This window comes from Phoenix dactylifera, chromosome 9 (assembly GCF_051530095.1).
Source record: "Phoenix dactylifera cultivar Ajwa chromosome 9, Ajwa_hap1_PhDact_Kaust_v1.1, whole genome shotgun sequence".
NCBI lineage: Eukaryota > Viridiplantae > Streptophyta > Magnoliopsida > Arecales > Arecaceae > Phoenix > Phoenix dactylifera.
This window is the reverse complement of record NC_143198.1, coordinates 3,283,690-3,299,914: the sequence shown is the minus strand read 5'-3', so window position 1 is coordinate 3,299,914 and position 16,225 is coordinate 3,283,690. Positions and strand designations below refer to the sequence as shown.

Below are 16,225 nucleotides of genomic sequence, written 5' to 3'. Positions count from 1 at the left end.
AAGGAAAAAAATTATGATATATCTTTTCTACATCGGTTGTTTGTCAATTTATTAAAACATAAATTTTTTGCACTCGATTAGCATCATTCTAATATAAAAATAGATGTTGCATTAGTTCCAACAAGAGTCGCTTCATCAGTGTTGGAGATACGGGGTTAAGTTCAGATGCAAATGTTGTTAATTTTTAACCCTGAGAGGCAACTTGGCTACTTTTAACTAAATTGCTGATAGCACGGATCTTATATTCCCGGAAAGATTTTGAGCGACGGGTCTTAGAGTTCTCTACATTATTCTAAGGATGGATAAATAACATTGCAAGCCAATAGAAATTTGCAACTTTTTCATCCTGACAGAGCCGAGAGCTTTTGTTTAAAATTAGTAGTATTTTAAGCTTTTGATCACGACAATGGGCCTCCAGGAACAAGTCTCAACGATGGATGATTACCTTATGACAGTTCACAAGATAACTAAGCAACCGAGCGCAATGGTGCGAAGAAGACAAGCCTTACATGGTGCTAGCATTGTGCTTTTTTTTTAAGCACGTCGAAAGAAAGATATAGGATGGATTGTTGCATTATCCATACGCAGAATCCTTTTTTTTTTTTTTTTGGTACAATGGCGGCTCAGATTACTCTAGCGCATGTACAACCTGCAGAATTAAAAAAAAAAAAGACGAAGCAGTGGAGGAGCAGCCTCTAATCCGAAATATTGAGCAGCAAAGGAGACAATCCAGTCGGCGGCCCTGTTTGCTTTTTGATATACATGTACGGCTTGAAAAATGCTATAATCTCCCACCATCCAACGAATGTCATATATCTACTCGATCACCATGGCTAAATTCACCGCAGAAAGAATGCACACAAGCTAGGCCAAATTGGGCTGCGCCCCCTCTCCCGTTCATCCTATAGCTCATCCTCCTCATTCCCGGTCCTCCAATAACGGAGATATCGTAATATGAGAACAAAGGAAGAGTGGAGATTCCAAGGACGAGGTGAGGCTGATGGCAAGTGTTTCGCTGCTGGGGCCGACTTGAAGAGGGGCTTCGCCCTCTTCTCAGTCCAACCACAGTTGTCCTCTCTGCTTGGATTTGGATGGCTTGGGCTCAGTTCGGATCACAACTCCATTAAGCTCATGCTTAAACCTTCAAAAGATTTCGAAACCCCAAAAAAATTTCGAGACCAGGCCTGGGCTATATGAAAACCTGACAAGACTCGGTCAGTTCTAATCGTAAGTAAGAGCCAACCAGTCATCAGCACTAATCATATATTACACATAAACATCTAGAGCTTGAGTCCAGTTTCTAGAATAACCTACATGTGTCTCTTCCTTAACCATGGCATTCTCAATCATTTTGCATGCTTTGAACAGACTGCAGCACTAATTAACATGATTGGGTTTGGGTTCAAAATGGAGGGGAAACAAATGGGACAAACACGCTATTACATGGCATTTTTATACACACATTTGCTATCTTTGAAAACCCTAGAAAATAAGTTAAGCCTCCTGCTTAATTGATTGTTCCTAGGATACCAGCAGCTGCCTACATTCTGAAATCCATCACACATACAGTGTTGTTGGAGTAACAGGCTGCAATTTTGTCACCTTCCCTGCTCCAACAGACTTCGAAAATGCCACCGCCTCCCCTGTAAGTCTTCAAAATCCTCCCTTCTCTCACTGACCAAATATGCAGGCATTGATCCAATGACCCGCTTGCTAGATACTCACCATTTGGGCTAAATGCCACAGAGTATACTGCTTGCCTGGTATTTAATTATAATGAATCAATACTAAGAAAATTATAGGTATCGCCTTAATTAAAACATCAGTGTAAACCACTGTGTCATCATGAATTGCAGTCATACCTGTGGCCATTTAAGCTGTACAGAAGGCGTCCTAGCTCAACTTCCCATAACTTTATGGTTGAGTCAAAAGATGCACTGTATATTTGCCAAAATCACTGATTAACACTAGCCAAAAGAGAGAGGAAATGACATTGCTAGGGTAGATGGTGAATTTGCGATACATAATAGACATGTAAGGCCAGTATCATGGCTCTGGAGAGGCTTATCCAGTGTATATTTTGCAACCTAATGTTTCATATGAACAATTTCTTGAAAGATCAAAATATTTACCGCAATGAGAATCAGTTATATGGATGCCTTACAGCCATTAAATGCAATAAAAGCACAAAATATTTAGCAATAACAGTTCAACAAAAGCAAATAACCTAAATAACCTGAAATCGAGGTGCAAGTTTTGTCTGCATGTTTGCTTGTAACCAAGCTTTCATAATTTTGTTCTTTACCTTCCTGATGGCAAGGAGGGATGTCTTTCCACAGGGTAATGATCATAGGAATGTTTTTACAGAACAAAAATTATGCTGGCAATGTCATGTGGCTCTCCATGGTAGGTAAACAGAGAGAGAGAAAGAGAGGTGTTTATAATGTCATGACCATTGCGTCATCAAGATAAGAGAAGTCTTAGGTCGCCAAACAGCTCAGACATGTTAAGAAGGATTCTCATGCAAGGAAGTCTTCAAGAAACAGGGACAGAAAGTGAGGATCTAAGACAGCAAACCTTGACTGCAGATTTACCTTTTTAGATGATGAATGACAAAAACAATTATAAAGCAATCTAAAAAGGAAACTGTTGAACACTTGTTTATTGGCCATGGTATTATTAGTTAATACCAAATCCTAAATCACAATTTGAATCACTTCTTCCATGTGGTGGAAAATCCGCAGAAGGAAAGAACACATCAAGAAACATAATACAAAATAACTGGTCATGTTAACGCAATGAAATCTGAAGGTCATGAACAGTGCTTCAAAATGTCCTCCAACATTATTCACATATCTTATACAGTCACTTCCTCTGAACAGCCTAAAGCAAACTAATTATTAGTTGTCCCGCATTGCTGACATGCCTCCCACTATGCGAAGAAATCCATTCTAAAATTAGATAGTCAAAAGCTGGAAAAAGAACACCCTGACCTGCTAAGCTTGCACCCAAAAACATTATCTTAATTTACAGACTGATGGTTGGGGATGACATTATATGGACTTGATACCATCAGTTTACTTATTAAAACAAAAATACCACCAATATGTATATTAATTTTGCTCTTCAACTCCATGGGGGTTTTATGGAGTTTCACAGGCTGCAAAAAAACTATAGCTGACAACTTCATGATATCATCTCTTCTATAACTGGTTTTCCATGATGAAGTATAAGCATACTGAGAAAGAATGCCAAGAAATCATATAAGTTAAAAACAAAACGAAAAATTCCCAAAGTCAACAACAGGGGAACCCGGGCTAGAACCAGAGTCAAGTACAATTAATTTATAGCTTTGGGAAGCTAAACTTTTAATTCATATTGCATACAAACAGGTCACTGATTAGGTAGGCATTGGAAGCTTGTTATTTTACAGAAACAAGTATGAGTTACCTAATGTAGCCTCCTGCTAATACGGAAAAGGCCTAAACAAAAACAAGCAACATTTAAATAATTGCACCTAATGACTCAGGAACAGGATAACAAACTCAAATTAGTTGATTCAGGATAAGAAACCAGATTTAAAGAAAATACAGAAATCATCTCTTTGATTTTTCCCCCCATGCGACAACAAAAAGGATGGAAAATTAGAACCTTTCTAGTTAATTGCCGATTTTGTATGACTATGGTAAGAGGATTCTCAAGCACTAATACACATGTACATTCTAAAGGTATAATTTGCAAATATGTTAGCCTATTCAGTATGGGTCAAATGCACCCGGGAACAAGTGGTTGATGTAAATACAGTCAAACTTAGTATTATGAAGCTTAAAAAAATACCTTGCCAGTACCAATTGCTGATTTGGGTTGTTTGTACCTGCACCTGCAGGGCTCCATCTAATAGTGTATATTTCCTGAAAAAATTATTCACGAATCTGTAACAAAGTCATCTAAAAAGAGTTGCTGCATTATGTCAAGCAAAAGATGTAGAACCTTGTTATGCCCCTTGAAGTCGTACAAATATTTGTCCTGCTTCAGACTCCAAATCTGCCAAAATTTCACAAAAGATACCAGATGTGATCTCTAGGCAATGTTTCCACTTATCCAATGCAACATAGAAGCTGGTTCAAAGTCAATGTTCTCACTAGGTTCTTGCACCAGACAATTACTTATATTCCATGTCAAATAGCAGGGGCCATCAAGTAAATTCAAGTAGTTAGACATAATGCCAACCCTTATTACACCCTGGGTACTATGAATCAAACTGTGGCAGACGATGTCTCGAGACAAGATGGAAAATGTAAAATGATTGACTGAGGTTGCGAACCATCCATAAGTTGAGGCAGAATTGTAAAATAAAAATTGATAGACAATTGAAAACGACATAGTATTAGCTGTTTATAGATAGTCAGGAGACTCAGGACTAAGGTTTTAAATCCAATGGGATGGGGGTGTCCCGGTTTCTCCATGAAACAGGATGCCCCGCTGTCCCGCCCCATCTTGGCAGCAATCCCGGTCATGTATCCCCGTAGATATCCTCCATCTATCTCCCCTTCTTCTTTCTTTCCTTTTCTTCTTTCTTTCTTTTCTTTCTTTCCTTCCTTGCTTTCTTTCCCTTCTTTTTTCTTTCAGTTTCTTATCCCTTCCTTTATTTCTTTTTTCCTTTTTCTTCTTCATTCTCTTTCCTTTCTTCCTTCTTTCCTTTTTCTTCTTCCTCTTTTTTTCTTTCAACTTTTTCCTTTTCTTTATTTTTCCTTCCTTTCTTTCATCCCTCTTTCTTCTCTCCCCGCATGGATATTTTTCAGAGTTCCAACCCTGTCCTAGTCCCGTTTTCTCATAGGAACAGGCCGAGACGGCCGAGACGCCCCCATCCCACCGGAACCCTTGGTTGGGACAAGATTTGATAGTTGAGATTATGTTTATGGTTATCCTTAAAAAATCAGAACATATTGATGTATGCAAAATAAAAATTGATGCCTCAGTTGACTAAAATATTATAGCTTAAGAGAAGGATGTAAAAATCTCCACTAAAATATATTTTGAACCTGGGCAACATATGGATATCATGAACATGAAAAGACATTCAAGTGCTATGTGAAACTATGCCATATGGAAACAGTTCTTACTTCAAAGATGTTCAGTTACCTTGGCAGTCCTATCATCAGAACATGAAGCCAACAGTGAACCAGTTGGATCCCATTTGATGGCATTAACTTCACCCTGAAATGGAAAACCAATGAATTATTCTCTCATGCCAAATGAATATCAGAAAATCCCTATTTCAAGCAACTGTGAATATTCCAATTGTAGCCAAATATTTTGCATTAGCATGCTCTATTTTCTAAAGGACCTTGAACTCTGAAATGGAACTGTAGTTACCCATAGAGCATGAAAACCAACTATACATATACTAAAAACCATGTATCCGAAATTCAATCATTACCTAAGGCAAGTGGTAGCTTTGCTAGTACAAGTGACATTAAGAAGCCAGTTGAAGACAGTAATTTCAGTGATCACTTTATCAAGCATACACTTTGACAGACTACTATTTCCCCAATTTGTAACCATATAACACTAAATTTTTTTAAGAAAAATCATGATATCCAACATAATTATATTGAGAGACAAGAGGCTGTCAAATAGAGCATCCCAAAAAGAGCTAGACTAAAAGATGGATGTTAAAAATTGACTATTTATTTGTTGCATTTTATTCTGCCCCATATGTCAGAATTGATGCAAAAATACACTATAGGCAATAAGCATTTTCCATGTAACAAGTGATTTCATCCAAAGAAATTAGAAGTTCTTGAGCGCTATGGCCTTGTAAGCAAAGCATTAAAGTTTCCTACCTAACGGTGTATCTCTTCCATTACATCTTTCTTTTTTTAATCTATCAATGACTATATCTATAAGATGATATTTTGAAATCTATCAAAACCTTTCTATAATTTTTACTGGATTGACAATACAAAGTGGCTTGCAATGTTAAATTTTTCTTTTACAATTTTCTAATTTTTGTTATGTTTTCTGAATTTTCCTTTATGATTTCTGAACTAAATTTATTTTAAACAATTTCAAATTATCAATCAGAACTTTTGGTACTGAAAGATGCTTCATGCTTCTGTTGGTCATAACAAGTGTAGCTCAATACTGATCATTGATCTCTTGTTTGCTACATAAACAACATTACTTGTTTCGAAAAGAAATTAAATAATTAAACATAAAACATTGGTATGACAATGTAGACCAGGGTCAGTGGAACCGTCCCGAATCGGGCGGTTCCGATTGTACCGAGCCCTCCCAGTGGCGGACCGGGACGGCTCCCGCAACAGAAACAAAACCAACTGCCGGAGGGAGAGAAGGAAAAGGAAAGAGAGAACGAGCAGGGGAGGGAAGGAGGAGGGTGGTGGAGGCCAGTGGAGGGCCGTCGGAGGGATCCGGCACAGCAGACCATGCTGTAGAGAATAATCAAGAGTTTATAGGATAAAGAGATGATAGTTATTACTTCAAGCAGAGTTGATCCACAAGACAACTTGAAAATAATAAATGGCAGTGGCCCAATGAGGAAATGTCCTGCATGCAGATTTTACCTATGTTCTACAAGATTGCAAATTGAATGAAGAAAAAAAAAACTTTATCATTCTCATTATCAGTACTGAAGTGACAATCACACCATTACAGTGCTGCCCTTCCATCTTTTACCCATAACACCTTAATTTTTCTAAACAAAAAAAATATATCATCCCAAAACTATCCCCCTCTGTAGTTTCAACCAATCATATAGAGGGCTCTACAGTACAAACAACCCTGTCCGGTCCAAACTGTTCTTCCATTTTATTGCTTGCTTTGAATTATTTGGTCTGAGCTGTTTTGATAAATATAATGAAGTCGTCCTAGTCTAAAATTGACAACGGATCTGGTCAAACCGGCAAGTCAAATAAAGTCCTGTTAGCACTGCCCCAGAAGATACACTCTGACCATCCACAAGCTTAAAAGAAATTTTAATTAGAATTATAAGAAGGCAGTGATATGAATTGATTTTTCATATACATTGATTGATAAGAATTAATTTTTCATATACACTTGCTTTTCAATTGCACATATATATATATATATATATATATATATATATATATATATATATATATATATATATATATATATATATATATATAATCCAAAATTTCACAAGTTGATCACCTAGAGGAGCTGATACTTCATTGTTTACAAGCACCAGTGGACTATGGATCAATTTTGTAAACTTTTTTTATCAAACTGACTTAGCATGTCTGGTTACTACTTGAAAATGTCCACTTTACAAATGTTCCGAGGAAAAAATGCACAAGGATTAAGAAGCATACAGTTAGACAAAGCTATGAATTTGCTGCTTGTTTTGAAGTTGTACACATTATAAAGGAAGATGCATGTCAAGTTGGCAGCAATGACAACAAAACTCAAAGGAGATTTGATCAAATAATTAGTTTCTATACATCAAAATGGGCAAACCTGATGCCCGGAGAAACCTTTAACTGGGCGATTTTCACCAATCTTACAAACATAAATCATGTTGTCTGTTGAGCATGTTGCAAAAGAATTATTGTTTCTCCAATCAACATCAAGTGTCGGAGCTGAAAAGATAAAGAGATCAAACACATCAATGCTCTCATGTTTCAGTAACGTTAGAAGCACTTCACATAAGCACAGATGTAATTATAGAAAGAAAATAATACCCGAGTGAAATTCAAATTGTTGCTTACACTCCCATGTCTTTGTATCCCACACAATAGCAGTTTTATCTACACTTCCACTAAGGAGAAAATCACCCTTCTTATTCCATTTCAGGGAGAAAATTGGTCCTTTATGTTTAATTAAAGTATTCTTCAATTCCCCTGTTAACACCCAAAGATGGTAAGAACATAATTAAACAAAGGATTCGAGAATCTAACATTACGGTGCCTTATAGGACACGTGCTAAAAAGAGCACCAAAATAGTCTTGAGATGAAAAAAATCATTTTGACGAAAAGTCCATCTTTAATTTAAGTATTATTCTCGATTCACCATTCGTCATAAAACTGTCACTGAAAGATGCCAAAAACAAAATATCCAAACAAAAGTAATAGAAAGGATACAGGAATTTAACATTGTGGAACTAATAATAAAGTTCTAACTTATAATACATTACATAAAAAAGGTACATATCATAAATAAAATGTGTGCATTTTTTGTCATAAAAAGATTCTGTTATATGGTGGAAAATTCTTTATTATACGTAATTGTTGATGGGGAGCTTAACCTCCAAAAGAAACCCTAAAGCTCCAGTTGCGACCTTTAGGCTAGAGATTAAAATTAGATACCAAAGTTACTTGGCTATAGGTGGTTATAATATGAAGTATCTCCACAATGTTGGTGATAAAGGAAAAATGCTAGTTAACCAAGATGATGTACTAAACTGATTGTGCAAGTTTAATGATGATGTTAACTTAATTATATCTTAATATGTGAATAACATTAAAGCCTTTCTTCATCAGAATACTAGCCCTGCAATTGATAATCTTATGATATTGTTCTTGGAGTTTCAGCTGGTTAGGTGGCAAAGGCAAAGGCAAAGGCAAACAAGTTTCTGGCAAATATAAACCACTGAACAACCAACTTCTTCTATATAGCAGAACATGAAAACCATAAAACTATCATAGTCTAAAGAGGGCATCTTGGTGCATGAGGCACCTATCACTGTGAGGTCTAAGGAGGCTCGGATGTACGCAGCTTTAACCCCGTGTGCGGAGAGGTTGTGCCATGTTTCGAACCCATGACACTCAAGTCGCAATGGGAGCAACCTTACTATTACGCCAAAGCCTGCCCTTTACAAAATTACAATAGTCTATGTGTCACAATTCTTTTTTAAAAAAAGAGAGAGACATGTCGAAGGTATTTTTAACACTCTAGATGTTGCATATTTGTATTTATTATAAACCCACCATTTACCTTATACTTTTTATTCTTATAACCATTCTTATAGGAGACCGAATATTTTAATTCAAACCCGTGGTCAACATTTTGTCCGAAACTAAAACAATATTTTTTTTCTTGAGATGCAAATGAAGTGTAACATTGAAACATAAAAGTCAAGTGGCCCAAGAAACCCTTGGTTACGTAGCTTACAGCCCAGGCAGTCAGCCAAAAATAACCTACTAAATCAGTTCCTAGAAACCGACTTCATGCAAATTCAATTAATTTTTAATACACCCACATACTAATTTCAAAAGATTAATGCTTAACATGCCTTATGTGTGACTTCTATATTGCAAGATTCATTGACAATTTAAAATATTTGTAGCAGAATTCATAATATTTAAACTGAAGGAAATTTAATAATAAATATCATTGTTGTCATAGGTCAATTGGTATAAATTAACACTAATTAGGGTCACTTGTTTAACATTTCAATTTAAGTTATACTTGTTCCTGTTACAACAATTTGACCTCTCTTTGATTTCAAATCTACTAGGCAAGTAGACATCATTCACTGTGTCATGTGTACATGTATTCATGTGTGCGCATATATGCAGATCTGTAAATGAATATGATACATATGAATATACACATAAATAAGAGTGTCTATGGTAGTCTTGGTGACGGTGACCCCAGCATTTTCAGATCTTCTGCTACTCAAAATCTTGGCAAAGTGCCTAGGAAACCTCCCATGATCACAGTTCATCCGGCAAAGTTTAAAGATGTCTATAATGCTGGTATACAATAAGCAAGCAAATAATTATGGTATCAGGAAGTTGAGACAGACAACATTTATAATCAATAAAAGGAGTATCGATATGCTTATCATGCAACCAAGCATCATGATTAGATCTTAAAAGATCAAATCAACCAAAGGTGTTGTTCTTGTGATACAACCTTCATCTAGGAGGAGGCAAAAATCTAACCTTATTCGTATTGTGTAGTAATATAGACTAATGAAAATATATAAAAACTGAAAAATAAAAAGCATAGATATACAGATAAAATTGATATTCCTCACTTCATCTCTCCATCCACATTCATCATTATGCAAACAAAGTAGGAAAGAAAATACAAGGATTTGATGTAATTACATGCTGCCTCACACTACAGCCCAAAGCCCCAAACAACTGCCATAAACTTTTAACATCAAAAGCATAGAAAATAGCATAAGGAGTTGAGGAAAATGAAACGTTAAAGAAAACATACAAGAGGAGTGAAACAAACAATTAACAACAATGAAAAATCATGCTATAGCAACTTACCTTCCCTATTCCATATTCTTGCCTGCCCATCATAGGAACCTGTTGCAAGTAGCGTACCTTCTTCCTATACAGAGACAAGTGAAAATGGATGAATCAACAAAAGTTCCTGATGTGATATCTAGAACATATCGAGACTTACAACAGCAGCAAGCATCTTGCTTTCAAAATTTTATATTGGAAACTATTTATTTTGGAGCTTAATATATCAGGAACACAATCAAACTAAGAGGAACTCACATTCCAATCTAGGGTCGTGACATCCTTGCTTTTTTCATTAGTTCTATCCTCAAAATGTTTCAGAACATGTACATTTGGAGGTGAAATTTGCATATTGGAACCACAAGGGCCATCTGAAATTGTCCAAATTCTTGCTGTTGAGTCTCCAGAACTACCAGTAAGTGGCAGAAAGTAAGAGCAAAAACATAAGATCCTATAGAAGATCAAAAATAAGACAACATAGAGCAACTCTCATATTAAAATCAAAATTAAAAAAAAAACCCAGAAACTCGCGTATTAAAACAAATATAAAAAACCCTCTTAATGAGCAGTCTTATCTTGATATGCCCTGCCATGTGAAAACAAAAGAAACAGAAGGAAGTAAAATGACTATTGAAGATCTGCAAGTGTTTGTTGATTAACAAATCTTAAGTCCCAAAAGGAATTATTCAAAATCCTATAAACTCCTCCTAGGCCATCATAGTGCTGGAACTTGAGCTTAGATAAATTATTTAGAAGCCATTTATTCTCCCTAAGATCCAATCCTGTGCCTAACTAATTCTTTTAATTAAGATTTTAACATCTGGTAGTCTAAAGCAATTTGGTGTTTCACAATCCAGACACTTTTTTATGAAGGATGATGAGTTTGCCTACTGCAAGTTACCAATAAGGGTGTGATATTTAAAACTAGTTTTTGTGATGAATATGTATTCTCAGTTCCCAGGTTCCACCACTAAGATGTACTTCTGAAAATGCAAGATATTCATTTTACAAAGAAGACACAATCACATAGACTTGGATACTTTCTTTCATAAAGGTTGCAAGGCGCCCCACAAGTCACAAGCTGTGGCATAAAATTAATGGCTGATATATGTGTTACAACTGTTACAACAGCATTATATAAGCCTTTATTAGACACAACAACTATTTCAACTTTCAAAATTACATTAGAACATGAATACACCCTTCCATAATGATAATTTCTTTAACATATCTATCATTATATTGATCAAATAGAAACTTTAAATAAAACCATAAGCTATTCTGATGGCTTAAGATGGCCTTTTTTAATAGCGATATTTAAATATTCATTCTGGTTTGATTGTTTTGATGCATGGGAAATATGTGAAAGTAATGGAATACTAACTCAGAGGAGAAAATTGCCTCTAGCAACTTAACAGGAATGGTGAAATGAAGAAAGTTGGTCAGAACTCAAAAGATTCCTATCAGTGCTAAGGATGTTGACACTTGCCAGTGATAGACTGAAGAATCATTTGAATCTGGAGTCTTTGTCTCTTTCTCTGAAACATATTGGTTGTTTCACATTGGCAACACCTTGTGCCTGCTTGTTTGGTATACCAGACAAACTTTATTTGCTATTTACAGTATTTTATTTTCTATAAGAAAAAGAAAAAAAAACACAGAAAGTGAATGCCTCTTTTTTGCAATTTCAGGAAATGAACCCATATATGCACAGAGCCAGGAGCCCAAGAGGCCATCATATTGGTCTGGCAGAGCAAATTATATATTCGCCTTATACAGAGCCTCAATATGCAAGATAAAGGCATCTTTCCCACCACTGATATGCACATGGGTCTATAAGAGCAGTAAGGTTGGCAAACAAAACTCACAATCAATGTGACTGCATAACAGAAATACACCTCTATCAGAGCACAATGTTACTGCCCAGAAGTTTTGGAAATTTAGGCCACAGACCAATCTTTTCATGTACAGACCTCTATTCAGGGTATATTTGGAGTTCTTCTCTTGGAAAAAAAGAGTTTTAAAGAAAGTACTGCTTCACATGTTTCAATCTTAGTAAACAAAGTGTCACAATAAAGATGGGACAGAAAATGGCTGAGACTAGAGTTGCATACTGAATGCATCAGGTCCAGGTCTAGCACGACCTGCAAGAGACTTGAATTCATTTGAAGTATAAACTCAATATCTTGTAGATATATCGATTTTAAGATTGGTTCAAAAGCATAGCATAGTTTAACATTCAAGGCAGCAAATGACATGTTAGAACAGGTAATATGGTGGTTTCGCATTGAGGTATCATAGTCTCGACTTTTGAGGTTAATACAAGTCAGAAGGAGAAAGATAACTGGCAACTTCAACAGCTATAGTTATTAGGAAAGAAATAATTTGCCGAAACTTTCAAAGATACAGCTCAAATCAACAATACTAGTAAGTAGTAACAGTTTTTTTTCTAAATGCTATACTTAGTCTTGTGGAGTGAGCTAAAACTATACCCACCCAGATGCTAGAAGTGAACCCGCTGGGCTCCATGCACAAGCAAAGACCTAAAAGCAAAAGAAAAGAAAACACAGGTAGGACAGGTTAGCAATTGAAAATATGATGCATGTCAAAAACTATTATATATAACTAAAAGCCCAAACCTCAGAACTGTGTCCTTCCAAAATCGTTACATCAGAACTAGAAATCTCACAAGGCACTGATTGTGAGCTAGGGGTGACATCCATGGGTTCAAGACCTTAAAACAGAGGAAAGGAAATTACAGAGTATTAATAACAGATAAAGATGCAGCTGACACATTTTATATGCTAATCACAAAAGTGAAAAACTAAAGAACATTGCTAAACATAAACAGTTTTACAGAGGACAAAAGGAAAAAGAGAAAATAAATAAAAAAGTATCAAGTTGATGAACATGCCCTTAAAAGAGAAACAAAAGGATTGTACTGAGAAAATAAAAGGTTGTGGCAATTAATTATATTAATCATTTCAAAAGTGACAAGTTTTGTCTTAAAGAATAGCACTACAGATCCAAGTTGGGCCCCTAAATAACAGGGTGGTATTGCGGTTTTGTTGGAAGATTTCGTACAATTGCAATTTTGTTGGAAGATTTCATACATGAAATCAAGCGACTGCTGAGAGGTTCATAACATCAATGAACCAAAAAATGAAGATGCAGTGAAGTGATAGTGACTATGAATGGCATTTCTATGGTTCCTAAAGGTGAGGGATACTTAGATCTAATTAGCAAGGTGAAAATGACATGGAGCATTATTTCCATTATAAGCTTGGATCCTCATATGAAGCCATGACAAATCTTCCCATATCACACTTCTTTATGCACATAATAGTTATTTATCGAACCCCTACTTCTAGTATGGCAAAATTTTGTACCCGATGCTCGAAATTTTGTTAAAATTGAAAGTAGGGGGTGTACTCATAGGTATGAGAGAAGTGAGCATTTTTATGTTTAAAAGGTTTAGTTTAAAGTCATATATATGTGAGGTTTGTTATGGGGTTAATATCAATCCTATGTAGTAAAGTTCAATACTATCCCCTCTTAGTTCGATCATACATCCACTTAAACATCCTTCTGTGCTAATGATCCCTCCTCAGTGCTCAATAGTATAATCCTTGTAATGAAGCTGGTCTTGTAATATGTGGCCCTTCTCATTATCCAACATTCTCAACTCTTCCAAGGTGATGTGATGGAGATATTGATGAGGATATTATTGAAACAAAGAGGAGGCTTTAGCCTTATAGCATTAAAAAGTTAATTCAAAAAAGGAGCAAATGTTGCTAACCTACTGATATTACAACATAATCCAGCGCACATAACTAAATTCCTTAGAACTCAAAAACGCGATCATGACTAAGAGGAATTGCATAATCTTGAAAGAAAGAGAGACACCCGAAAAGTCTACCTCCACAACCCCCATTTTCATCAAGTCTGGCCTTATCTTTGCGCTCCGCACGTTGCTTTTCTTTTTCTCTCTCTTGTTTTTTGTCCCTTTCCATTTTCTCTTTATTCCTCTCCTGATCTTTGTCTCTATCCTGTCTTTCTCTCTCCCTCTCGCCTCCAAGTTGCCGTTCATGTTCTTGAACATATTCCTTATCCTTTTCCTTATCTTTATTGCGTTCCTTCAGAAGTTTTTCCTTCTTCTTCTCTCTTATAATTTGTTGCAGTTCTTTGACATCTTTTGTGATAAGATCCAAAGGTTGTAACAGAGAAAAGTCATCATCAACATCCAACTCACTCTGGCAAGATTCAAGAAGTACGAAGAAACAGAGAAGATTGTTACCCATTGATATACATGCTAGCTGCCCTAAATAAGTTCGCAATGCTTAAAGGTTAAGTCACGAGGTGACGGTCCAAACACTTACAGTGTCTAAGTTTGCTTCCAACTCTATATATTGAAGGCCTTTTTGCACAATCGTAACAAGAGCACCAGGCGGGACGGTATTTCCATCAATATCACTTTTGCTGATACCCGCCTCGTATCCTAAAGCAAATGATGAGTGTGTAAAACCTGGAATAATTCATTCAATGTGAGTTAGTATATTATATCCGATAAACTTTCCTTGCAGAAGATATTTTCCTTTATAATATGACAAATCAATTGAAGGAACTCATGCTAAAAGCAGAAGATTGGGTCAAAAGAGACAAGCCCATGCAAACAAAGAACATGAAGAAGGGTAAATGAACACATAGGCAGAACAAATAAACATTTAATGTACGACATCTAAAAGAAAAGGGAAGCCATCAAATAGTCAGTGATCAATCAAAACTTCAAAACAAATTAATTACTGGCTTACCATCAATAAAAGCACCCACCAAAAGAACACAAGATGACTCTTTTCAGCCAGAGTATTTATGAAATACAAGTTCAAGCACCAAAAATTGCAAAGATTTAGCCAAAATTCCCAAACAATCACATTCATTGTTTTTACAACTACGGAAACTTCATGCTAAAATTCGCCGTTTCGGTACCGGACCCATACAGTATAGTATGGTATCATATGAAGTTTTTTTTTCGTTTTTTTACCCTACCGAGTATCAATATGCCACCCATACCAAATATCGGTACCGAACTGGTACAACATGCTCTGTACTGTCTGGTTTGGGCCGGTATGGCCTATCATGCTTCACGCCATCATGAACTCCGAGGAGGAAAACCTGTTTTAATGAAAGAAGAAAAAACTTCTAAAGTTTCAATTTTTCTCTAAAGTCGGCTAATATGTAACTCCAAAAGGCAAAACATCTTAACTAGTTCGAGCTCCTCACTGGAACCTTGCGCGCAAAACTTTTAGCAAATCCTAGGAAGAGAAGAAACCCAAGAAATCATACGAATTTGCCCCGAAATCCTTCAGCAAGAACAAACTTAAAAAAGCCAAAAAGACTAACACGATTTCACCGACTAGACAGCTCAAAGAGAACCCCAACAAGAAAAAGCAACAAGAACGAGAAGAAGACACCCAAAAGAAAGAACGAAAACAATTGAATTTTCGGAAAAGGGACGGGCAAATGAGGGATCGACCTGATCCCTGGAGGTACCGGAAGACGAGGTAATTGAGCTCGGTGGAGGTAACAGTGGATTTCGACATCGAAAGCTCGCAAGACCTCCCTCTCGTTTTGATTCGATAATTGGGTTTGGGGGAAAGAGAGCGAGAAAGTTTGAAAGATCACCGAGGCGCAGCGGGTTCCGGGAGGAGGGGGTTAGCGCCGGTTGCCGGGTGAGATATTTTGGGCCGGGTGTGCGGATGGCGTGAGGAGACCCGTGACTTCTTCAGCTCCCGTCACGGCGGCTCGCAGGGCAGGCCGACCGGGCCAGGTGCTAAAGATTTCGACCCGTTAGGCTCTTGAACAGTTTAGTCGGGAAATAATGTTGCTGGCTTCGGATTCGGATCCTTTTAAACTCCGCGGTCCATCCGGCCCGGTTCTATTCACTAAAGAATAGTCAAACACATACGTGACCTGG

General features: G+C 36.6%; 1 protein-coding gene across 3 annotated transcripts; it reads right to left on the bottom strand.

Annotated features, from left to right (window-relative positions):
* Positions 1–1,190: 1,190 nt before the first annotated feature.
* Positions 1,191–16,005, bottom strand: LOC103723685 (WD40 repeat-containing protein HOS15-like). Of its 3 annotated transcripts, XM_008814671.6 has the most exons (14): positions 15,785–16,005; positions 14,631–14,776; positions 14,171–14,504; positions 12,891–12,985; positions 12,748–12,794; positions 10,510–10,660; positions 10,273–10,336; positions 7,728–7,886; positions 7,504–7,625; positions 5,143–5,217; positions 3,991–4,044; positions 3,838–3,911; positions 1,863–1,937; positions 1,191–1,760 (listed from the first exon to the last, which is right to left on the bottom strand). In XM_008814671.6, the coding sequence occupies exons 1-14, from the start codon at positions 15,849–15,851 to the stop codon at positions 1,541–1,543; spliced, it is 1,683 nt and encodes a 560-aa protein (XP_008812893.4). In that variant the 5' UTR covers positions 15,852–16,005; the 3' UTR covers positions 1,191–1,540. The 3 variants fall into 3 exon arrangements, with proteins under 3 accessions (XP_008812893.4, XP_088560105.2, XP_088560104.2); XM_088703979.2 differs by lacking the exons at positions 14,631–14,776; positions 15,785–16,005 and adding an exon at positions 14,549–14,567 and having other exon boundaries at positions 14,171–14,443; XM_088703978.2 differs by lacking the exons at positions 1,191–1,760; positions 1,863–1,937 and adding an exon at positions 2,773–3,238 and having other exon boundaries at positions 15,785–16,003.
* Between the last annotated feature and the right edge of the window lie 220 nt (positions 16,006–16,225).